General features: G+C 63.3%; 3 protein-coding genes and 1 long non-coding RNA gene across 6 annotated transcripts; 2 read left to right on the plus strand and 2 right to left on the minus strand.

Annotated features, from left to right (window-relative positions):
* Window positions 1-78: 78 nt before the first annotated feature.
* On the minus strand, window positions 79-8,535 carry LMAN2L (lectin, mannose binding 2 like). 3 transcript variants are annotated; one of them, XR_006166152.1, is made up of 10 exons: window positions 8,426-8,535; window positions 8,237-8,355; window positions 6,839-6,956; window positions 6,198-6,280; window positions 4,658-4,690; window positions 4,134-4,295; window positions 3,951-4,065; window positions 3,432-3,783; window positions 2,855-3,122; window positions 2,541-2,636 (listed from the first exon to the last, which is right to left on the minus strand). XR_006166152.1 is itself a non-coding variant. In XM_042801569.1 (8 exons), the coding sequence occupies exons 2-8, from the start codon at window positions 6,930-6,932 to the stop codon at window positions 1,743-1,745; spliced, it is 750 nt and encodes a 249-aa protein (XP_042657503.1). In that variant the 5' UTR covers window positions 6,933-6,956; window positions 8,426-8,530; the 3' UTR covers window positions 79-1,742. The 3 variants fall into 3 exon arrangements, 1 of the variants encoding a protein (XP_042657503.1); XR_006166151.1 differs by having other exon boundaries at window positions 2,855-3,783; XM_042801569.1 differs by lacking the exons at window positions 2,855-3,122; window positions 3,432-3,783; window positions 8,237-8,355 and adding an exon at window positions 79-1,885 and having other exon boundaries at window positions 2,517-2,636; window positions 8,426-8,530.
* An 892-nt stretch (window positions 8,536-9,427) lies between these two features.
* CNNM4 (cyclin and CBS domain divalent metal cation transport mediator 4) lies at window positions 9,428-18,485 on the plus strand (the record flags this gene model as incomplete). Its single annotated transcript, XM_042801551.1, has 7 exons — window positions 9,428-10,808; window positions 14,183-14,326; window positions 14,408-14,545; window positions 15,057-15,226; window positions 15,377-15,476; window positions 16,874-17,055; window positions 17,297-18,485. Coding segments are annotated over 7 exons (2,325 nt in total), but the record flags the coding sequence as incomplete, so codon positions are not given.
* Window positions 18,486-19,350: 865 nt separating this feature from the next.
* Window positions 19,351-20,814, plus strand: LOC116960221. Its single transcript, XR_004406270.2, has 3 exons — window positions 19,351-19,807; window positions 19,906-20,042; window positions 20,142-20,814. It is a non-coding gene; the product is annotated as an uncharacterized LOC116960221 (long non-coding RNA).
* Window positions 20,815-20,819: 5 nt separating this feature from the next.
* On the minus strand, window positions 20,820-22,147 carry ANKRD39 (ankyrin repeat domain 39). The gene is made up of 4 exons (XM_042801550.1): window positions 21,629-22,147; window positions 21,435-21,538; window positions 21,126-21,329; window positions 20,820-21,032 (listed from the first exon to the last, which is right to left on the minus strand). The coding sequence occupies exons 1-4, from the start codon at window positions 21,726-21,728 to the stop codon at window positions 20,895-20,897; spliced, it is 546 nt and encodes a 181-aa protein (XP_042657484.1). The 5' UTR covers window positions 21,729-22,147; the 3' UTR covers window positions 20,820-20,894.
* Window positions 22,148-22,214: the final 67 nt, after the last annotated feature.

Here is a 22,214-nt window from a genome sequence, read left to right on the forward strand (position 1 = left end):
ACAGCCCCCCGCCCCCCCCAGGGCATCAGTTTGGGGAGGAAAATGCTGCATCCGGCGGCGACAAGGAGCACGGCCCCGTCACACTCACCAATGTTTATTCCAAGACACCAGTTACAGCTCCAGGGAGAGGCACACGGGTTTCAATCCTGGTTATCGGGGTGGGGGGCGGGAAAAAAGGAGAAAAAAAAAAAAAAAAAAAAAAAAAAGAGGCAAAACACCAGAAATACTCTCTCCTTTCATGCCACAACCGTTGGGCACTTAGAAAAAAGCTCCGATCTACCCTGGCAACAGTATTCTACCAAAAAAAAAAAAAAAAAAAAAATCTACCAGCCACACATGGCCCCCACCCCAGTTACCACTGGGACCCCTTCGTGGGTGTGAGTGTCCTGGAAAGCTGTGGGGCGAGGACACGGCTCCCCAGGACCAGAGGGAGGAGGGTGCTGCCCAGGATGGGCCTGGCAGGGGCGACAAATTTACCACCCTGATGGCCCCCAGAGCCACTAAAAGACTCTCCTGGGACAAACTGACCTAAAAATCTCCCGCTCGTGGGTCCCCGCGGGGACTCCCCGTGCCATCGCCTCACGAGCGCTCGATGGGGTCGCGGCTGCGACAACGGGCGAGAGAAACGCCGGGAAAATCATTGACCAAAGCAAAGTCACTGAGGTAGGAATAAACCACGACTCCCTGAAAGGCGGCGAGAGCTCCGGCTCCGAGCGGTGGGGGAATCAGCTCCATCCCCCCCCCCGGCTGAGGCTCAGCTCCTTCTCGGGGTGGGGGGGGACCCCGGGACGCAGCGAGCGCCGAGGGCAAAGCTGCCAGAAGCCACGACACGACATGCAAACAAGCACGGGCGCAGGCGGCAGCGCCGGGACGGGAGGCGTGCGGAGGCGGCGGCCCGAGGAGCAGCAGCAAACGGTCCTTAAAAACGGGGAACCCAGCGGTAACGCCCCAAACCGAGGAGGGGGTTGGCTGCGCGGAGGGGACGGGCTGATCTTCAGAGGGTGAGTCAGGCGGGTTCCCAGCTCAACCTGCCTCTCCGCCGGGGGGGGGGGGGGGGGGGGGGGCGGGGAAAAAAAAAAAAAAAAAAAAAAAAATCAGCATCCCCAAAACACCGAAGCTTGGTGAGCAGCGGGGGCAGAGAGGGGCTGCACGGCCGTGGGGGAATTCAAAGCCCGAAGCGAAGTCCAGTCTCTGAAGGCAGGCGATGGAAAGCAGCCGGAGCGGGATGAACAGCTTGGAAAAAAAAAAAAAAAAAAAAGAAGAAAAAAAAGTCTCTCCTGGAAATCAAATCGCTCGGTAACGCCGCGAGGGGGTTGGTGTAGGAGGCTGGTGAGGAAAGCAGGCGCTCGCTGGCACGCCTCTCAGCCTGGCTTCTGCAGCACTGGGGCTCCCCGTGCGGCAGAGACGCGGCTCAGCGCCGCCTGCACCCCCTGTCCCCCCTCCACAACTCCCACAGCAAAGCTCCTTCGGGGCGGGGGGGGGACGGGGGCTCGGCTCCCAGTCCATCACACACCACACTGGGGATCCCCCCCCCCCCCACCGGCGGCGGCGTGGGGGTTCTGGAGCCCGGTGAGAAACAGCAGCCATCCCCGCTGGGGGGTTTGGGGGGGGTGGGACATGAGGGTCCCCGCCGTGAGGGTCAGTCCATCGCGCTCTGGCCAGTCTGGGATGGGTGGGAGTCGGGACGTGGCTAGCAAGGACTAGCGACGGGCCATCTCGGGGTGGGGTGGGGGTGTCCCAAGTCAATAGAAGTGTTTTCGACTCTGCTCCTGCCACTTGTTGTAGACGATGACTCCAATGACGATGGCGAAAACAATGGCAACGAGGGAGAAGAAGACAATTAAGAAGAGAGCCAGGCCACTCATGGGTTCCAGCGGTGCCTCCACTGCGCGACAGAAGAAGAAAACCAACCTGTGAGCCCCCAGAGCCCCAAAACCCAGCTGAGATTTGCCTGGACTGGGAGGAGGGGGGGGGGGTGGTGTTTAACCACCCCACCACAGCGGGAACCCCCCCACACACCCTGCCAAGGCTCACACCACCTCAAGGTTTGGCTGCCCAAAGTTTCTGGGCCCAGGTGATCGTAAGGGCTGCAGCCCTGAGACCTCGGGGCACACAAAGGGCTTGCGGACCACATTTGTGGTGGGATTTCTGGAAGGGGGATGCCCCCCACGGAGGGGGAAAAAACCTCCAAGAGCTTCCCACGGACCAGCACACCCCGTTTGGGGCATGGCATGACTAAAGGGGAGGGGACACGCTTGGCCAGGGTCCTCGAGGAAGGCAGAACTTCTCCGAGGGTGAGTGCTGCTGCCCCCTGCGCCCGGGGCCGAAGGCAGGCGGGCTGTGACACCCTCCCCACGGGCGAGAGCGACCCGATTCCAGCCGGAGCTCGGCTGGTTTGCTGGCGAGATGATGTGGATTCTGCTTGGCAAGCACCACAGCTCCACAACCCCCCCCCCCTACCAAAAATCTGTGCCGGTCCCATCTTGCCCTGCATGAGGTCGGTGGCTCCTACTCACTTCCCGGCAGTTTCAGGTTGTCCACGACAGGCAGATACACCTCCCTGTCCCGCTTCTCCTCCTCCGGCGTCCGCTCCACCGTCAGCTGGTAAAGCTTCAGCGAAATGATGTCGTGGTTGTCTGGAAGCAAAGCCAGAAATGTGTCCCGGGGTGCCACCGATACACAGCTCCAGCCAGGGATTTGAGTGCCACAGGCAGCACCGTGGCATGTTATCACTTGGGGCAAAAAGTGGCAGCTCTCCCCTTCCAAGAGGGGGGGAAAAAAAAAAAAAAAAACAAAACAAAACAAAAAAAAACCCACAACACAAAAACCAAACAAACAAAAAAAAACCCCTCACCTCCACAGGGCAGCGTCTACGCCGGGCTGAGAGCTGCGCTGCGGCGCAGGGCCCTCTGCCAACAGGAACCTTTAAGCTACTTAAAACTGAAAAACAACAACCCAGACCGAGAGATCATCTGACTCGAAACTGCCCGGCCACCCGAAGGGAATGCGTTAGCATCGGCCTCACGTGGCCCTGCTTCCTCTGCTCGTGACGGTGGAGTTGTTAGTGGGGCAAGGCGAGCGCTGCACGCCAGCCCGCCAGCTCCCGGGCACTGGGCAGAGATCTGAGAGAGAAAAGGAACTTTTGTTGGAGGCAACAATGAGCCCAGACACCGGTCATCAATGCGCTTTTGTAGAGGAATGGCTCAAACAGGGCTTAAAACCCATCTAAAAAGGCACAGCGAGGTAAGGGCTGGCCTCACAGCACCTCGACCCGCGCTGGGAGAGGTGGAGGAAGGCGGAGAGCTCTCTGCAAAACCTGATTGACATCAGCCCACCGTTGCACCACCGTTTCCAGGCACGCCTGGCTGGTCCCTCCCTCAACAACGGGTGGGCAATAGCTCTTGGGCTATGAAATCCAAGGCAAAACGCACCCAGGCGTGTCCCAGAGACAGGGGCAGGGAGCAGGAACAGGCACGGTGGCTTGGCTGCAACGCCTGGGGTGTTGGCAGCAGAGGCAGTTCTTGCTAACGCAGGCACCACAGGTTGCAGCAGGAGAGTACAGGAGATTTTCTTTCAGTGCTCATCCTGTTTTTACTCCTCCCAAGGCACGTGTTTCGGAGACAGACCCTCCGGCTCAGCGGGTACAGCCGCCGTGGTGTTAAGGGAGGCTGGCTGAGGTCAGGCCGTGGCCTCGCAGGGAGCTCAGGGTAAGTGGGAAGCTCTGCCTTAAAGCTCTCGGGGGAGCAACGCGCCCAGACCGGGCTTTGGGCTCCTCAGGAGTTTCTGCAAGATAAAAATCAAGGCTCCCGCTCACAGCTCAGGGGTGTTTAAAGCATTGGAAAAGTCCTCCCGTGCTTCTGCAAGCCCCACCAGGGACCAAACCGAGCCTCCAGACACCCAGAGCTGTCAGAGCTGCTTGGGAAGGAAGGCTGGGGACCCCGGGGCAGTACCTGACAGGTCTCCAGTGACAGAAGAAGTCCCAAAGTAGTAGCCACGGGGCAAGCGCACGCCCGGCACGTCGATGCAGTCTCTCCACTCGTGCTTCCCGTCGATGTCGATCAACACCTGAGAAAGAAGCAGCTCCCTTAGCCCCGCCACGGCGCCCGCTGGGCCCCGGGGCGGGCGGCACTCACCGTCAGCCTCCTCTTCACATAGCGGATCACCAGGAAGGTGTCGTGGTTGAGGTTGCGCACCATGGCCGTGCAGCCCCCCAGCTCCGTCGGTCGCCCATCCCGGTCGTGGTCGTAGGTGAGCGAGCCGTTGTTCACCATGGCCGAGATGTAGGGGAAGACGCGCTGCCAGGAGGGGCAAGGCTGGGGGTGAGTTTCTGCTCTCGACCCACCAGCCACGGCTCAGCTCTACCCGCTGGCTGTGAATCCCAACACACCTCCAAAACCCCAAACTCCTTTCCCCCCCGCTGCCAAGAATCTGCCTCAACAAGACAACAGCACGATCCTGCTCCATCCACCCCCCTCCCCAAGCCTTCCTCAGGCTCAGCCTCAGCTCCCAGACATCAGGATGGAGGAACAGCCGGTTTCCATGCAGTCTCTCCCGGCTCACACAGGGATTTCTGGAGCACGGAGGAGGGAATTCCTCAACTGTGAATCAAGGTGAAACCCAACAGCTTGGGAACGGGCGGGTCAGCGAGAGCAAGTACCTGATTTCCCGGGCTGTACCTCCTCTTCTGAGCCTGCCAGTCCAGGGTTATCGCAAAGCAAGAAAGAGCACAGAGGCAAGACGGTCACAGAGCAGAGTTTAGTGTTAACCTGCAACCTGGAAACTTCCTCCCTAGAGAGCTCAGCACCTTATCGGCTTAGCAGAGGGGTTTAGGTGTGAGGACACACAGCAAGGGAACGGCGCCGGTGGGCGAGAGCCACGTCAAGCATTGCCACGGACGGCATTTCTCCTCCCCGGCGCGCAGCAGCTCGCTCACACAAAAGCCAGGGGACACAGCAGCCACGACGGCTCCCCGGGGACACGCACCTAACCTGCCCCTCGAGAATAAGGCACTCCTTTTTGCCATTTAAAAGGTGAGAGAAAGCAACCGTGAACCCACACACCATTTCTCCCTCTCTTCCCTTCCTCGGCGCTCGACTGGCAGAGGGCAGCCCCCTCCGGTTGCAGAGAGCGCCAAGAAGCCGGACACCCACGTTCCACTGATTATTTCTTTTAAGTAAGACCTGCTGCGCATCCCTCTACCCCCACAAAATGTCAAGCTGCCACCCTGCAAATCAACAGGATCCACCCAACACCGGGCTAACCCCCCAGCGCTGCCGATAACGCGGCACCAGGCGGCTTGGAAAGGCTTTTACGAGCGCAAAGTCCACCCCTGCGCCAGAGCCGGCCGCTTGGGATGTTTGAACAAAAGCCGGTAATTACCCAACATTTGCTCGGCAGCTCCAAGGTCAGGGCACATCCCAACTGCACCCTTTTGTCTCTCTCTCCCCGGGATGAAGGGGGTCCTGCAGGGCGGTGGGGTTAGCGCCAAGGTCTTGGGGTAAAATAGTGCCTATTTTTTAGGGGAAACTGGGATTAAGAAAGAGTCCAGCTTTGTTTTTGGAGTGATGGAAGCGATTCCAGCACCAGGGTGGGAAGAGCCCGGTTCTAACTGCCTCTGCACTCTCTTCTCCACAGGAACGGACACCAATAAATCCCCAAACAAACAACAGACAAAGGTCTTTAATCAGGGGCGTCTTTAAAAGCAGCAGAGCGCAGTCACGCTGCATCCCTGAGAGCAGGGAAAGCGTCGTGCTGAGTCCCTGCCACAGAACAGCCCCGGGCTGGCAGCTCAGGTACCGCTCTACTCGAGGTCTGCAAAGACCCTGCTCTTGGTACAGCTTCACCTCAACCACTACCTTCCGGCAGCTTCCAGAAAGCACAGGAGCTCGCGGCGTCAGCTGGTTTTCTCCTGCCCCTGAAAGCCTTTTCTCTGACTGCAAAACCGCCCCGCAGCTTTTCACGTCTCTGAAGTTATTGCCTCGCTAGGAAAACCAACTATGCAGCGCATGGTGGGGAAAGGCAGCGGAGAAGCAGCAGAGTATTATCTGCTGTCGGATTTAAGAGCTCAAAAAAAGATCACCCTGCACCGATGACGAGCTGCGTTCGCAGCGACGCGGGCCATGACCTCGGCGCTGCCCGTGCCACGCTCTGCAGGCAGCTGGCAAGCAGCACGGCCCCGTTTATCCTTTCTAGCTCACCTCCTGCTGCTTCTCCTCGTTGGGGTACGTGTCCACGAACACTCCCAGGCCCAGGAAGTTATCCTTGCTTCCAAAGACAGGTCCTAGAAGGAAGGAGAGGCTGTGAATAAGGAGGGGGCAAGGCCAGGCAGGTGTGGTTTGTTACCCATCCCTTCGCGTTGTTCTCTGTACCAGCTAACCAGGCAGCCTTGAGAAGTTAATCAAGCACGTGGACCCTCCAGGCAGAGAAGTTAGAGGGCCAGATTAAATCCCCCCACCCTTTGCTGGTCAAGGATCAAGCTCTCCCCGCAGTCTGTGTTTTCAAGGAGCTGAACGCCAGCGCGAGGGGCCCCACACATCCCATTACACTGCCCGTCTCGAGATCAGGGCAAAATAATCCCAAAGCCGCCTACCCCTGAGCTGACTGCAGCCTCCCAGAGCCCCCGTAAGCTCACAACCCCGGGGCGCCGAGGCTCAGAGGCAGCCTCAGGCACAGTCCCTACTCCCTCAAAAGAAAAACAGCCCTAAGGCCCCAAAACCACCGCAATTCCCCGCTGCGGTTTCCCTGACCGAGCCTGCAGACCAACACACACCCCTCAAGAGGGTGGCACGTGGCCCCCCACCACCTTCCCCTCGAGGCACAGCCCCCGCCGACACTTTACCCGGCTGCATGCGATCTTTGGTGTACCAGATGGCAAAGCCATCTCCGTTCAGGTTTTTCTTGCCTTGCCCGTGGATTTTAAAATGCACTTGCATCTCCCAGTCTCGGAGGTAACACGGCTGCAAGAGAAGGAGCAAAGAGGTCAAATTAGGGTGTCCCTCATGCCAGCACCCGCCGTTTCCCTTCCCACGAGGGTGAGGGGCCGGACCACCGCCACATCCCTCTACCATCAAACTGGAGAGCGCCCCGCTCCCCCCCATTTCCCCTGCCAACACACCGTGCTGCCCTATATTTTGGATGTGAGCAAGAATAATTAATCCCAAGGGACATCATTAAGCTGAGGGAATTGGTCGTTACCCAAGGCTATAAAAACCCAAGGAGCCGATGCTGGTCTCACGCAATTCCGAGGCAGCGATGGCTCCAGCAAAATCAAAAACTCCCACCGGGGAAAAGGAGAGCAGAAAAAGCCCGAGGAGCAGCTCCTAATTGCTGACGAGCCAATTATTTCTTGAGCTACCAACAAATTTTCCATGCTAACGGGCAGGCAACACAACGAGCTTGTGACAGATTCGCTCACGCGAGGTTGTGAAGCCGGCTGGTGGCTTTGCTCAGAACGTTTTGTGGGAGCTGTAAACCCAAGTAAAAAAAAAAAAAACAAACCAAAAAAAAAAAAAAACCTAAACCAACACAAAAACCCCAAACACCTCCCTCAGGATTTTATAAAAATAAAAGTTGAGTATGACAGATCGCTCCTGGTCCCGTAGGGCATTTTTCAAACCACTGTGGAGCTGGCTGGATCCTGGGGCACAAAAGTCCCAGTGGTTTCAATCCAAAATCTAAATTTAATGGGAATTATCAAGGTATTAAAGGCACCCTTGCTGTCTGGTGGGCAAAAGACTCATGAGAGCAGAGAAACACCTCAACAGCACTGGCACATCGTCCGCAGCCACCACTTTACTGCTCGCGCACGGCAACGGGGGCAGCGGGTGTGCTGTGGCAGTCCCAAGACCAGCCCAGACCCCCCAAATTCTCACGGGGGGAGGCACTCAGCCCTTGTAGGGATCACCCCACCCTGTAAACCCCTCACACCTTCTGGCCTGGCCCCCTCACGCTCCCTCCTGCAGCCCAGACACCCCGACACCACCACGATACCCCCAAAACCTTTCACTCGGGACCCGCCCCCCCCCAACACCCATCCCAGCTCAGTCCCCAACTTTCCCCACACCCCTCCCTTTACCCCCAGCTCCCCCATCCTCACCCCAAACCCCCCACATCCCACCCTCGCCCTGGTTTAAACTCGCTCCTCCGCTATCCCACCCCCACGGGCCCGACCCTCAGCCCGGTGCACCCCCCCCCCCTCCCCGGTCCAGACCGCCCCCCCCCCCCCCCCGGGGCTCACCACTCGGTTCCAGACGGCTCCCTGCTTGCTCTGCACGTCGGGGGTGAGGCGGATGTACTGGGTCATCACCATGGCGTTGCCCAGCAGGTCCCACAGCCCCGAACTGGCCGAACCGACACCTGCGGCCCCACACGCACCGTCAGGTCCCGGTTACCGGACACCCGACACCCACCCCGGGGCTCCACTCACCCTGGTACGGCTTGGAGAGCGAGTGCTCCCGCTTGAGGTGCTCCTCCGTCTGCTCGGCCCGCGACCCGCCCAAACCCAGCGCCACGGCCAGCAGCGCCAGCCCGGCCCGCCACCCGCCCGCCGCCGCCATCTTATCCCCCCCCTCCCCGCCCCTCCTCGCCCCCGCGCCCGCCGCGCCGCCCGCTGGTTGGCCAGAAGGCCTGTCTGTCAACAGGGGGGGGCGGGTGATGGGTAGTGTAGTTCCGGGCGCCTTAAAGGGGCAGGGGGAGCGCACGGGCCCCCGCCGCTCCCCCCGCTCTCAGCCCTGTCCCCCAAGGTCCCAACGCCCAGGTCCGAGTGCCCCCCTCCTCGTTCTGATACGCCCCCTCCCCTCAGGGTCCTAGTGCCCCCCCCTCCCCATTCCGTCCCCCCCCAGCGCTCCCCTCCTCATTCTGCCACCCACCCCACCCCCCCAGGTCCTAGTGCCCCCCTCCTCGTTCTGCCACCCCACCACACCCAGGTCCTAATGCCCCTCTCCTCATTCTGCCCCCCCCCCCCCTCCGGGTCCTAGTGCCCTCTGGACACCCCCCCCCCCCCACCCCAAACACATCGTCCTGCCGCAGGGGACACCCCCTACCCACGTGACAAACCCTTCCCCCCCCCCCCCCTCCCCCGGGTTCACCCCCCTCTTCCTCCCCCCCACCCCCGTCCCCTCCGTATGACACCGCCCTCCCCCCCCCCGCCGTGGTGATGGCCATCCTTTCCGGGCCGCTCTTCCATCGCCCCCTTAAGGCGTGGGGGAGGTGAAGGGGGGGGGTACGGCATGTAACGTGCTCCCCACAATCCCGCCCCCCCCCCCCCTCCTCCGCCCCTCCCCCCGGTAGTTGGGGGCGTGACGCGGCGTGTGACGGAGACACCAACATGGCGCCGGGCGGCGGGCGGCGGCGCGGCGGCGGGGGGGGGGCGGGCGGCGGGAGCGGCACCGGCGGCGGCTGCGGGGGGGGGAACGGGAACGGGAACGGGAACGGCGGCGGGGGGGGGGGGTCGTCCCCGTCTCCCCCTCCGCTGCTGCCGCCGCTGCTGCTGCTGCTGGCGCTGCCCGGCGGGGCGGCACCGTCGGGGGACAGCGTGATCCTGGGGATGCGGCTGGAGGAGAGCACGAAGCCGCCGGCGGAGGCGCCGGCCCGCGGGCCCATCCGCGTCACGGAAGGCAGCGAGGTGCTGCTCCGCCTCTACGGGCTGGGGCTGGGGCCCCGCACCGGCGAACGGGTGGCTTTCGCCGAACTGCGCCCCGCCGCCGCCAACGCTTCGGTTCCCAACGGCACCTGCCCCGAGCGCTCCCAGGACCTGCTGGTGCAGCCCGGCCCGGCCGAGGCCCAAAACACCTCGGCCCTGCTGCGCGTCCACGTCCAGCCCCTGCGCAAGGACGAGCAAGCCAAAACCTACGTCCTCTGCACCCAGCGCCGGCCCGGCCAACCCTGGCTGCCCCACCAAGGCCCCGACGGCCGAATCGTGGTGGTGGAGGAGAAGAAGTCGCTCTTGCCCCTTTGGCTGCAGGTGATCCTCATCGCCGGGCTGCTGGTGCTGTCGGGGATGTTCAGCGGGCTCAACCTGGGCCTGATGGCGCTGGATCCCATGGAGCTGCGCATCGTGCAGAACTGCGGCACCGACAAGGAGAAGCGGTACGCCCGGAAGATCGAACCCATCCGCCGCAAAGGGAACTATTTGCTCTGCTCCCTGCTGCTGGGGAACGTGCTGGTGAACACCACCCTCACCATCCTCCTCGACGACCTCATCGGCTCCGGCATCGGCGCCGTCGTCGCCTCCACCATCGGCATCGTCATCTTCGGGGAGATCGTGCCGCAGGCGCTCTGCTCCCGCCACGGCCTGGCCGTGGGTGCCAACACCATCGTGGTCACCAAGTTCTTCATGCTGGTGACGTTCCCCCTCTCCTACCCCATCAGCAAGCTCCTCGACTGCATCCTGGGCCAGGAGATCGGCACCATCTACAACCGGGAGAAGCTGGTGGAGATGCTGAAGGTGACGGAGCCCTACAACGACCTGGTGAGGGAAGAGCTCAACATGATCCAGGGAGCCCTGGAGCTGCGCACCAAGACGGTGGAGGACGTGATGACCCCGCTGCAGAACTGCTTCATGATGAACAGCGACGCCATCCTGGACTTCAACACCATGTCGGAGATCATGGCGAGCGGCTACACCCGCATCCCCGTCTACGAGGACGAGCGTTCCAACATCATGGACATCCTCTACGTCAAGGACCTGGCTTTCGTCGACCCCGACGACTGCACCCCCCTCAAAACCATCACCAAATTCTACAACCACCCCGTCCACGTCGTCTTCCACGACACCAAGCTGGATGCCATGCTGGAGGAGTTCAAAAAGGGTGAGGGGTTCGGGGGGTGGGGGTGGGGGTTCCACTGCTTCGGGGTGCTGCTTTCTTCCCCTCAGAGGAGGCTGGTGGGGGTGCTGGAAGCAAAACTCGAGGGAGTTTTGCTCGCTGGGGCTGGAGCTGCCCACGCCGGGGCTGCCTGCCGTCCCCACGGTTTGGGATGGCCACAAACCGGAGGGGACCGGGTGCCTGGGGACACCCCGCTGCGGTGTTGGGGTTGGCACCATACCGGGGGCAGCTCCTCGGTGCCCTCAACAACCCGGGCTTGCGGGGTTTGGTGTGTAACGGTGCTGAGCCAGGAGGGGAGAGCCTCTGCTTCGGCAGCTGTGGGACAGCCCGTGCTCAGCGCCGGCCTCGAGAAACACTTTGGGAGTGTTTACTTGCTCCTTGTTTTTAATTATCGGCCCCGGAGGCCCTCGAATAGCTGCTGGGAAATTGCTCAGCTCCCTGCTTTGGGCTTGGCTCCCTCCTCTGGGCCTTTCCCTGTCGTGGGGAACAGCGAGCGCGGCTCGGTGCCGGCCCCACTCACGGCGTCGGGGCACCCTAAAAAGCAAGCGTGGCCAGAGGGCTGGGAGGAGGAGCGGGACCCGGGTTTGCCGGAGGCTCAGCCCCTCCAGGAGCGGGAAGGGCCGCGTTGGCTCCGAGGCAGGATTTGACCTGCCCAGGGTCCCCACTCGGGTGTTTTCCCAGACCGGGCAGGGGACCCTCCTGCCCTCCCCAGCATCTCACAGCTCCTGCCGGCGCCTGGGTGGGATGAAATAAAGAGCCCGGCTGCGGAGCGGCTGTGCCGGGTGATGCCAGGCCAACCCTCAGCCCTGCGTGACCCCGCTCTCTCCTCTGGCTCCCGTTACACCCGCCCGGGGATGGTTTGGGCGCATCGCGAGAACGGGACGGCTTGCTGCGTCCTGCCGCTGTCGAGGACATTTTGGGAGGGGGGTCGTGCTGAGATTTAGGGGATCTAATAATTCCTCCCGCAGCAAGAGATCGGCTTGGGCTGGTAGGTCTGAGCCTGGCTGATCTTTGCGGGTAGGTAGGAGACAGCAGCTCTGCTCCAGCCTCCCTTTGCGGCCGCGCTTCCTTGGCACCCAAAAATATCAGTGCCCCTCGGTCGCGGCTCGGCATCGCTTGTGGTTGTGGCAACGTCGATGGGATCTCATCGTCTTGGAGCTGCCCTGGTTAGTGAACAAACTTCTTGGGCGAGTGCTTTTGCGTCCGTTCGTCTCGGGCCGGTTTGAGAACCGCCGTAGGAGCGTGTGGCCCTTTCGCTTCGCCCCGTTTCCAAAAACCAGCAGTGCCGAAGCAGAGTCCTATTGCTGCTGGATCCGGAGTTATCTCGGCTGCTGGCGCTGGCTTTCCCTCTGATGAATCCTTATTAAGGGATTTAAAGCATGCTCATGGCAGTTACAAAGCTGCCCGTGTCCTGTATTGTTATCTTTTCATTGCTGGCTCTCTGGGTCGTGAGCGGGTAATTTGTGGGGCCGCTGCCTGGGCTGTTTTTGAGGTCCCTCTCTGAACCCCGATCCCTGTGGACGACGCACCGCGCCGAGTCTCCGTCCTCATCCCGCCGATGGGGACCCGGATCGGAGGCAGGAGACGCACCCAGCGAAAGGATAAAGAAGGCAAAATCAACCAGCTGTGCTTCTGCCTGTCCTAATCGTGGCACTTGGTGGCCGGACCTCTTCCCCTGGTGCCACAGAGGTGTCCCAGATGCTGGCTTCGGGGTGACGGCTCCCGCGGTGACGCCTGGCTCTCGGCTCAGCCCCTCCTCCCACCCTGCTCGTCCTCAGCGCGTGCCCGGCGTGCAGCTTGGAGTGGGGCACGACCCCACGGGGAGCCCCGGGGGGGGTTGCTGTCCCCTCTTCCCGTGGGGACCGCAGCAGGGTCCGTCCCACCCCGCGCTGGCGATGCCGCCGCAGCCGGCCCCGTGCCCTTTGCTCGGGCTCCCCGGGGCGTGTTTGCTTTGCCACCGGCCGCTCCCCGCCGAGCTCGGCCTTGGCTGCTCGTCCCGGAGAGAGGAACCGCTGCCCGAGTCACCGCCCCGCAGCCCCGGCCCTTTCCCCTCTCCCTGCCTGGCACGCGGTGAGCGAAGGAGCCTGGCCGAGGGGGTGAGACAGGCGGGGAAGAGGTTTTCGCAGCCCAAGCAACAATTGTAGGATCTTTTCGCCCCTCTATGCATCGCCTTTTTTGCAGCGGGGTTGCCTGAGCTTGGCTGAAAAAGGGGAGCTGCGCGGTGCCCGTCCCTAAAATTAGCTTTTCTCTGAGCGACAAGGGGCCTGCGGGCGCCAGCTCTAAAATTAAATAGCAGATAGCGTCAGGGAGGGCAGATCTGTGCTGGGACGGTGAGCGGGGCACCTTGCTGCTGGCCTGGGCAGGAGCGTGGTGCTTTCGGAGGTAGAAGTGATTTTATTTTGGGCTGCGCTGAGGTCAGGGAGGGAACGTCGCCTTCTGCCGTGCCTCAGTTTCCCCAGGCTAAGGATACCGGTCCTGCGGGTGCATCGCCCTGGCCCGAGCGCGCTGCGGTTTTCCGTGCGGCCGCTCGGCTCCTCTCCCCAGAGCAGAGGTGGATGTTCCTCGTCCGAGGAGTTTTTCCCCCCCGCGGGTCTGTGTGATTTGGGGGACAAAGCAGGAGAAACATCGGTCCGCAGAGAAGCTCAGTGAGCAGCCGGCAGGAGCAACACCCGCTTCGACACGAGGCGGCGGTTTGGATTTGGCTAGAATGAGGCAAATTGTGTCCCGCCTGCGTGGGGTAAGGCCGGCAGAGCGGGGTGAGCTGTTAATTCAGGGCTGGAGAGATCTTCCTGCCTGCAAGGACCTGCCTGCTCGTGGCCGGGACCGGCCGGGCAGCGGCTGCCTGCCCTTGGCTCTCTTCCCCCGGATGTTTTGGCTCCGGGATCGAGCGGCCGCTGCAGCACCAGGTGTCCGGAGTGTTTCCTCCGGGATGGGAACAGCCCTGGGTCAGCTTGGCAGAACCGCCGAGGAAATTCGGAGAAGTCGGGGCCGCTGGCAGAAACCCATGACGGGGCGTCCTCAGCCCACCGCCGGCACCGCGCCGCGCTCCGGTGACATGGCACAGGCTCCTCTGGGGACAAATCCTGTCTCCTGTGAACCCGGCGGCCAAGCCCACACCCCATGGCAGCACCGAGGTGCCTTGAGCCTCGCAGGCGCCGCTGTCCTGTGATTAATTACTGTCATTACACCGGGAATTAGTGCCCAGCCCAAGAGGCTCGTTTAGATTTTAACTGGTTTATTGTTTCCTGTCTAGGAGAGTGGCGGGGAGGGAAGAGCTGCTCCCCATCCCAGCACCCAGCAGTGAGGCTGGGGGTGCCCCGGGGCGGTCTCCCTTCTAACATCCGTGCGTCTGTCCGCAGGGAAGTCCCACCTGGCCATCGTGCAGAAAGTGAACAACGAAGGGGAGGGAGATCCCTTCTACGAGGTGCTGGGGCTGGTGACGCTGGAGGACGTCATCGAGGAGATCATCAAGTCGGAGATCCTGGACGAGTCGGATACGTGCAGTAGGTTTTGGGCTCGGCCCCTCTTCCCCCCCACCCCTCGCCTTGTGCCGGGGTCCCCCCCTGACACCCTGCTCCCCACAGCCGACAACGGCAGGAAAAAGCGGGTGGGCAACCAGAGGAACAAGAGGGACTTCTCGGCCTTCAAGGACCCTGTTAACGAGCTGAAGGTGAAGGTCTCCCCGCAGCTGCTGCTGGCTGCTCACCGCTTCCTCTCCACGGGTGAGTTTTTTGGGTTTTTTTTTAGGAAGCCCCCCCCCCCCCCCCACTGCGCTGGGTACCCCTGGGCTGTGGGGCACCGGCACCGAGCTGGTTGCCACATCCCTGGCAGCCACGTGGGCTCCGTCCCCGCGCCGAGGAAGAGTCGCTCCCGCCGCCTCGCTCAGGGTTTACGGGGTGTTTGCACCTTGTCCCTCCGTGCTCCCCCCCCCCCAAAACAAGAAGGGACAGGGCTGAGGGATGCCAGCCCTGCCTCTGACGCTCGGCAGGTCCCTGTCCCTCCAGGATGTTCCTGTTCCCTGGACAGCAATGTGTGTCCCCAAGGCTGGGGCTGGCCTCGCTGGGAACCTGGAGCTGGTGTTGGGGCTGGACCCTTGGGTTTCTGCCCCAGGGAGGTGTCAGTGGGGCCCAGCCTGATCCAGGCACCACCCCAGGGGACAGAGGGGCCACATCTTCGTCGAGAGGGACAAGGACTGCGGCTCTGACCCCCCCACCCCTTCCTCTCTTGCTCTAGAGGTGACGCTCTTCACCCCTAACTTTATCTCGGAGAAGATCCTGCTGCGGCTCCTCAAATACTCCAACGTCATCCAGGAGTTGAAGTTCGACGAGGAGAACAAGAAATCCCCTCACCACTTCCTCTACTGCAAGAACAAGGCAGCTGATTACTTCATCCTCATCCTGCAGGTACCCGGGCACGGGGTGACGTTGCCAGCCACGCGGGTGGCGTCCCTTGGGTGCACTGTCACCCTGGAAAGGCTGCGAAGGGGAAGGTCTCATCCAGCCCGGCGCTGCGGGATGTGGCTTACGGAGTCCGGCGCTGTCTCTTCTTTGCAGGGCAAGGTGGAGGTGGAGGCCGGCAAGGAATGCATGAAGTTTGAAATGGGAGCTTTCTCCTATTACGGGGTGATGGCCCTCAGCCCCCCTCCGGTACCTGGTAAGCACCCCCCCCGTTTGCCTGGGTGCCAGCGTGGGCAGAGCCCTCCCACCCTGTTTTAGAGCTGCCGGTGGGAACAGGAGATGCTGGAGGCTCCGAGCCCCCGCCGGTGCCCCCCAAACCGTCCTGGGGGGGGTGGGGGGGGCTGCGTAGCCAGCGCTTGTCCCCAGGGAGACGCCTGAGCGTGTCTGGCAGGAGGCAGAGGGTCCGTGCCCGAGGCTAAAAACCCACTGCCCCGTTTTCGGGCTGCCCTCCCGTCGCTGCCAGGCTCTGCGAGCAGCCGGACGCCCACCCTCGTGGTTTGGCTTGGCGCCGCGGGGTCACCAGCACCCATCCACCGTCACCGTGAGGGGCAGAGGTACCCACAGCCACCCCCCCCTCCCCCCGGCTTCGCCCCAGAGGCTTCTCTTGACCTTGTCCTCTGCCTGTGTGTTGTGTTGTCCGTCTCTCTGCCCTCCCAGCCCAGCCCCGACGCCCATCCACAAGGCGAGGGTCATTATTTGCCAGGTTGACAGGTAAACGGTGCGGCTGCATGGCGTGCCAAACCCCGCTGTGACCGCATTAACCCGCCGGAGTGGGCGTCCCCACCCCATTAATGCAGCACCAGGTGTTTTGTCCCTTACGCCGGGCCGGCGACTCGCCGCCTTGCCCGGCTCCGTGTGCCAGGAGGCCGTTGTGGTTGCCTCGCCGTGCCGTCGGCTTTCTAGCCCCCCGCATCCAGGTGCCTCTGGAGAGGGGGGGGGGGGGGAAAGGCAGCTCCTGCCCCGGTGCGGGCTGCGGCGCGGGGCTGGAGCTGCTGCCTGGGGTCACCCAGCCCAGCTCACGGTGGCATTAGGGTCCTGCACACCCCGTAACCGCCCCGATTTCTCCTTGAATCTCCTTCCTGGCTACGGCAGAGGAGCCAAGGGGAGGGCAGCGTCTGGGCAGCCCGTTGTGGTGGCTGTCCCAGGTGCCACTCTCCTTGCTGCTGCATGTGGTTCCTGTGTCACCCTGGCTTTCTGAGCACAGCACCAGTCCCCATAACCCCCCCACCTCGTCCCTAACCCCACGCAGGGTCACCGATCCGCCCGTTTGGGGAGTCACAGTGTCCTTGGGCTGGGATTGTTGTCCCCTGAGCAGCCCTTGGCCCGGAACCGGGTGGGGGAGCTCCGGACTCCCCCGAACGTGGTCGGTGGCCATTTGGCAAGCGACAGGCAGGGATCAAATCCAGCACTGCCCAGCCTCGCTGGGGGACGGCGGTGCTCAGGACCGGCATCACCCTGGGGGGGGGGGGCGCTCAGCACCCTGTAACCAGCAGGCAGGATTGCCAGCCCCTCTCATCCCGGCACAGCGTAGGACCCTCCCCAAGGCGGGGGGAGTCCGCGGCACGGCTAACCCCATCCCTCCCGTCCCCGCAGAGGTCCGCTCCCCATCCCACGTCAGCAGCCTGAACCGCTCGGCCTCCCTCAGCTACCACGAACGCTCCGACTCCGTCTCGTCCCCCGTCAGCGGCAGCAACAACCAGCTCAGCGCCGGCACCGGCGCCCAGTACGTGGCCGACTTCAGCGTCCGGGCTCTCACCGACCTCCAGTTCGTCAAGGTGAGGCGGGTGCCCACGGGGATGCTGTCAGCGGGGGGTCCGGCACCGCTCCTCACCCCCACTCATTATTATTATTATTGTTAGTAGTAGTATTAGTATTATTATTATTATTGTTATTGTTGTTATTATTATTGTTATTGTTGTTGTTATTGTTATTGTTGTTGTTGTTGTTGTTGTTATTATTATTATTATTATTATTATTATTATTATTATTATTATTATTATTATTATTTCCGCACAGATCACGCGGCAGGAATACCAGAACGGCCTGATGGCCTCCCGTATGGACAGTTGTCCCCAATCCCCTGACAGCAACGCCCCCAAACCAGACGCCGGTTTACCGGAGAAACCGGAACCCTCCACCACCGCCGACGAGACCACCAGTCTCCTGAACGAGAGGAACTGCCTGAGCCGCCGGAGCAACCACAGCGCCCTGGAAAACTCCATCTGACCCCGGCCCCGCCGGCACGCGCCGGGAGGGACCTCGCGTGCCTGTTTTTTCGGGACCTTTTCCCAGGTAGGAAACGCTCGGCGTCTCCGTGCCGGGTGCCGCGGTCACCGGAGAAGCCCGGTGGAGCTGGAGGAGGAGACGGCAGCGGCGGTGGCAGCAGCGTGGTGGGAAACGGAGCTGGGATTTGCTGCTGCTTTCCAGACTGGCTTATATAACGTTTTTGTTTTTTTTTTTTTTTTTTTTTTAATTAATTTAAACGGATGGCGGTGGAGACGGCGCAACTCTCCGCCGGCCGCCCCGCCGACGGCGCTCGTGCAGCTCAGGGAGCTTCAGGTTTCGTACGCCGCTTTGGGACGGGCATCCCGGCCCCCCTCTCGGGTGTTTTTTGGGGAGTGAGGGCGGAACGGGGACACCCGGGGCGCGGCGCGACGGCGGCGTCGGATGAAGCGGAGCGAGGCCGTGAGCCTTCTCCGTGCCCGTTCCCCTTTCCCGCTGGCCCGGGGCACCCGGGGGGGGGATGTGATGGGGGGAGAGCTCAGGCGGCGGGCCTGAGGCCAAGGGGATGGGCTCAACATCTCCGGGACACAGCTGAGACCCCCTCTGCCATCCCGGGAGACTCCCCGGCCCCTCCGCCGCCACCCACCGGTGTCACGAGCGTGCTGAGAACGGCAGGGACATCACCCCCTCCCCATCTCAGCGGTTTCGGTGCCTTCCCCCCCACCGTGGGGTGTCTCAGGGTGTCCGGGACGGGACGGGGGAGGGAAAAGGGGGGGGACGGGGTGCAGGATCCGGCTTTTCGGGGTGGCACAAAGCTAGTGACCAAAGTTGTACAGGCAGGAGGGGGCCAGCACCGTCTCACACACACACCCCCCCCCCCCAGCCTCCTCAGCATCAAGGGGACCCCCAAATCTCCCCCGGTGACCTCGGGGGCAGGATGTGTGACCCCTGGTGAGCGCTGGCTGGACCCCCCCCCCCCCCCCCCCCCCCCCCCAAAAACCTTCCTGCCCCCGGAGTTTCGTGACCGGTGTTGGGGGGGGGGGGTGTGGTTGGGGGGAGACCCACACATACACACCCCCCCCAAAAAAAGAAGCACAAGTTCCCTGGGTGAACTCTGTAAGTTATTGGGAGAAGGTTAATTATTTTTGTTAATCATGTCTTGACGATCAGGTCCTAGGTCCTTCCGCGGGGAGATACTAGAAATAATAATAATGATAATTAATAATAATAATAAACCAAGACAAAAAAAGCCCCTTTTTTTTTTTTATTAAGTCTTCCTCTATGCAAACCCTCCCCTTCCGGGAATTCATATTTATTTTAAGCATCAGGTTTGATTTGTACGTTTGGGGGAGGCCGGGCCCGGGTGGTGCCGGGGCGGGGGGCCGGGCCTCCCCCTCCAGCTTAGGACCCCTGCCCCCTCCCGGTTGTGAAACCGACTGTGGAATTTTATTGGGATGGGGGTTTGGGGAGTTTTTTTGCCAGTTGGGTAATAAAAATCTATATCTGTACGTCAGTCTCCTCCGTGCTTCGCGTGGGGTGGGGGGGCGAGTCCCGGTTACCGGTGGGACGCGGCCCCTTTAAATCCTTCCCCAGGGTTGTTTACAGCGCGGCGGTGAGGCACCGCCCCTCCCCGCACGGGATAGCGGCCGGCGATTGGCTGCGCTGCGTGAGGTGGGACGGTCGCTGATTGGCCGCGAGGAGGAACGGCGGTAGGGCGGGGTGCGGGGCGGTCGGCGATTGGCTGTGGGGTGAGGGGTGGCCGCGGAGAGGCGGAGCGATGAGGGGGGAGGTGGGCGCTGATTGGCTTTCCGGGAAGAAAGTGGGCGGGGCGCTGCGCCGGTGGGGGCGATGGCACCGGCTCCGCTCGCCCTTCACTTCCCTCAGGGCCGGCGCTACCGGCAGCTCGGGGATCGCCGCGGCACCGGCCGCCGGGCCTCGGCCAAGGGGTCTCTGCTGGAGGCCGGCGTCGCGCTGGACTTTGCCACCATGGCTGGTAGCGGGCCGGCACCAAGCGCCCGTCTGCAAGGGCGAACGCTCCAGCCTGGTAGATTTGGTCTGTCTGGCGCCGGTGGAGCCTTGGGGAGTGCCCTCACCCGCTTCGTCCTCAGGGACACGGAGCTCGACGCCATCCCCCAGCTGCTCAGGAGAGGCGAGTGTGCTGAAGGCCACCCTGCAGCAGCCCTGCGCCAGCTCCCCCGCTCCCGCCTGCAGAGGGTCCAGCTGTGCCGGTGAACAACGAGGGCGAGACAGACCCCCCTCTTCTGGAGGACGCCACCGAGGAGACTGTCAAGCCAGAGATACTGGGTGAGTCGAGTACAGTAGCTGTTGGGCAACCGGGGACGGGGGTGTCACAACTGTGCACCCCTGAGCGTGCGCTCCTGCCCCTCTGTCTCCGGCCACAGGCGGGATTCGGATGTGCTGGCAGCCAGCCCCTGCCACAGCACTGCCGGGAAGGCTTCTCCCCATCGAAGAGGGCTTGGTGGCAACGGCCACGGCAAAGCTCTCCCAGCAGCAGCTCCTGTGACCACCTTGGTGTGAGGTGAGCACAGGCGGGAGTGGGCTGCCTTCCCCCAGCCCGCCGGGCTGCTCGCGGGGTCCCCGGGTGTTACCGGGCAGACGGTGGCTGCTCTCCCCACAGCACTGGAGCTCTTCAGCCCAACCCACGTCTCCGAGAAGACCCTGCTGCACTTCCTGAGCCGTCCTGGCGTCATGCAGGAGCTGGAGTTCCACGAGAACAACCGCTTCACCCCTGAGGAAGCTACCTGTACCGCCGCCACCACCCCCTCGGCCACTTCACCCCCATCCTGCAGGTACAGCGCCGGGGCCGATCAGCCCTGTGCGTGTCCCCTCCGGGGTCCTGCTGCCACGTCCCCGCCTGTCAGGGCGCGTTGAGGGGCAGCTCTGCTGGGGGGAGCCCCCGCCTCACCCGGCTTTTTGGGAGCGCTGTGCCCCGTGCCGAGCCACCCTCGGCTCTCCCGCCATCCCCGGTGCCCCTGACCCACTCTCCGCGCAGGTGACGTGACCGAGCTCGGTGGCTGGGCTGTGTCCTCTGCCACCGGGGACAACAAACCATCCCACGGGCAACCGGAGAGCTGAAACACCGCTGCCTCCTCGGGAGCCAATGGCTGCGGTGCAAGCCCCTGTTTCCTGCTTCAACCAAACGTTATTTCCCACCTTTTTAGTGGGGTTTTTGAGGAAATAAAAGCCAGTGGAGGGTGTGCGCCTCCCTCCTGGCAACCAAAAAAACGGTTGCGTGGCCCCCCCGTGCTGCTGAGAGGTGACCCCCAGCACCGGGGACAGAGAGGCGGAGACGGCATTGGGTGCCAGGGGTTTCATTTATCGGTCGGGGACGGTCTCCGGCGGCACCGCCCGCGACACCCGTCCCCCCCCCTCAGGTGTCCAGCAGGTCCCACACCGCCGCGTGGGCCACGTCGCGGGGCCGCCGGCCTTTGGCGTCGCGGAGGTCGGTCAGCGCCGGGCTGTGCCGCAGGAGCAGGGCGCAGAGCTCCCGGTGACCTTGCTCAGCCGCCTGCGTACGACACGATCCGGTGTCGCCAGCGCGCGGGTGACACCGAGGTGCTGCGGGGTGGGGGTGTGGGGGTGACACCACCCTGACACCCACCTTGTGCAGGCTGGTGCGGCCATCCTGGTCGGCGGCGGCCGGGTCAGCGCCGTGGGCTAACAGTAGCCGAGCGATGGCGAGGTGGCCGCAGTAGCTGGCGCGGTGCAGGGGGGTGGCACCGCCGGGCGTGCGGGCGTCGCAGTGGGCCCCTCGCTGCAGCAGCAGCCGGCAGACCCCCAGGTGCCCGTTGCGGCTGGCGTAATGCTGGGGGGGGGGGTGCAGGAAAGGAGGGGGGGGGGGGGCTGGGTGACACCCCCCCCCCCCCAAACCCCCACACCCCCCCCTCCCTCCCCCGGTTTCCCGCCGTACCAGCGCCGTGTACCCCGCCAGGTCGGGCTGGCTGGGCTCCCCCCGGCGCTCCAGCAGCCGCAGCACCCGGGGCTCGTCGCCATCCCGCGCCGCCGACCAGATCCCTGCGGGCAGCGGCGGGGGGGGTCGCGTCAGGCACGGACGGACACACCCCCCCACACACACACACACACACACCCCCCCCCGGTCCCCACCCCGCTCGAAGTCCATCTCGGGCAGGCTCTGGTGTACGCTGGGCACCGCCACCCGCGACGGGCAGCAGGGACCCGGCGGCGAACGGCGACCCGCCGCCATGGCCCCGGGGGGCGGGCGAGGGGGGGGGGGGAAGCCGGGAAGGGCCGAGCGGAGCCGAACGGCTCCACGCCCCGAGCGCTAGGGCGCATGCGCGCTCCGCCCTCCAGCAGGGCCCCGCCGCCGCCGCCAGGGGGCGCCCCAGCCCGCAGTGCCGGGCGCTGCCGAGCTATGGGGGGGGGCCCGGGGTTCACCCCCCCCCCAAGTCCTGGGCTCACCCCTCTGCTAGCGGGTGCCTTAGGGATCTCACACACACACTTGTGGGAAGACCAGGCCTTCCCCCCCCCTCCCCAGCTGGGGCGTACCCAAACCTCAACACCCCACTCCTTCAATCTATGGGGGGGCCCAGGGCTCCCCCTCCATCCCCCCGGGGGCCCCCCCCCGGCCCCGCTTCCCACGCCCTGGGCAGCCCTTGGCCCCGCTCCCAGCTCCTCCCCGCCGGGACCCCGGGTGCTGCTTCCTCCTGCCTTCCCAGCAGAGCCTCCACAG

The sequence above is a fragment of the Tyto alba genome, unplaced genomic scaffold, assembly GCF_018691265.1.
Source record: "Tyto alba isolate M040663 unplaced genomic scaffold, T.alba_DEE_v4.0 Super-Scaffold_34, whole genome shotgun sequence".
NCBI classification, from domain to species: Eukaryota; Metazoa; Chordata; class Aves; order Strigiformes; family Tytonidae; genus Tyto; species Tyto alba.

Coding starts and splice junctions, on each gene's coding strand:
- LMAN2L (XM_042801569.1), bottom strand. CDS start 6,932: ATGCAAGTGCATTTTAAAATCCACGGGCAAGGCAAGAAAAACCTGAAC. Junction 2,637..3,950: donor TGTCACTGGAGACCTGTCAG/GTACTGCCCCGG, acceptor CTTTGCTTCCAG/ACAACCACGACATCATTTCG. Junction 1,886..2,516: donor CAACCTGAAACTGCCGGGAA/GTGAGTAGGAGC, acceptor TCTGTCGCGCAG/TGGAGGCACCGCTGGAACCC.
- ANKRD39 (XM_042801550.1), bottom strand. CDS start 21,728: ATGGCGGCGGGTCGCCGTTCGCCGCCGGGTCCCTGCTGCCCGTCGCGG. Junction 21,539..21,628: donor CGAGATGGACTTCGAGCGGG/GTGGGGACCGGG, acceptor CGCTGCCCGCAG/GGATCTGGTCGGCGGCGCGG. Junction 21,033..21,125: donor GCCGCACCAGCCTGCACAAG/GTGGGTGTCAGG, acceptor TGTCGTACGCAG/GCGGCTGAGCAAGGTCACCG.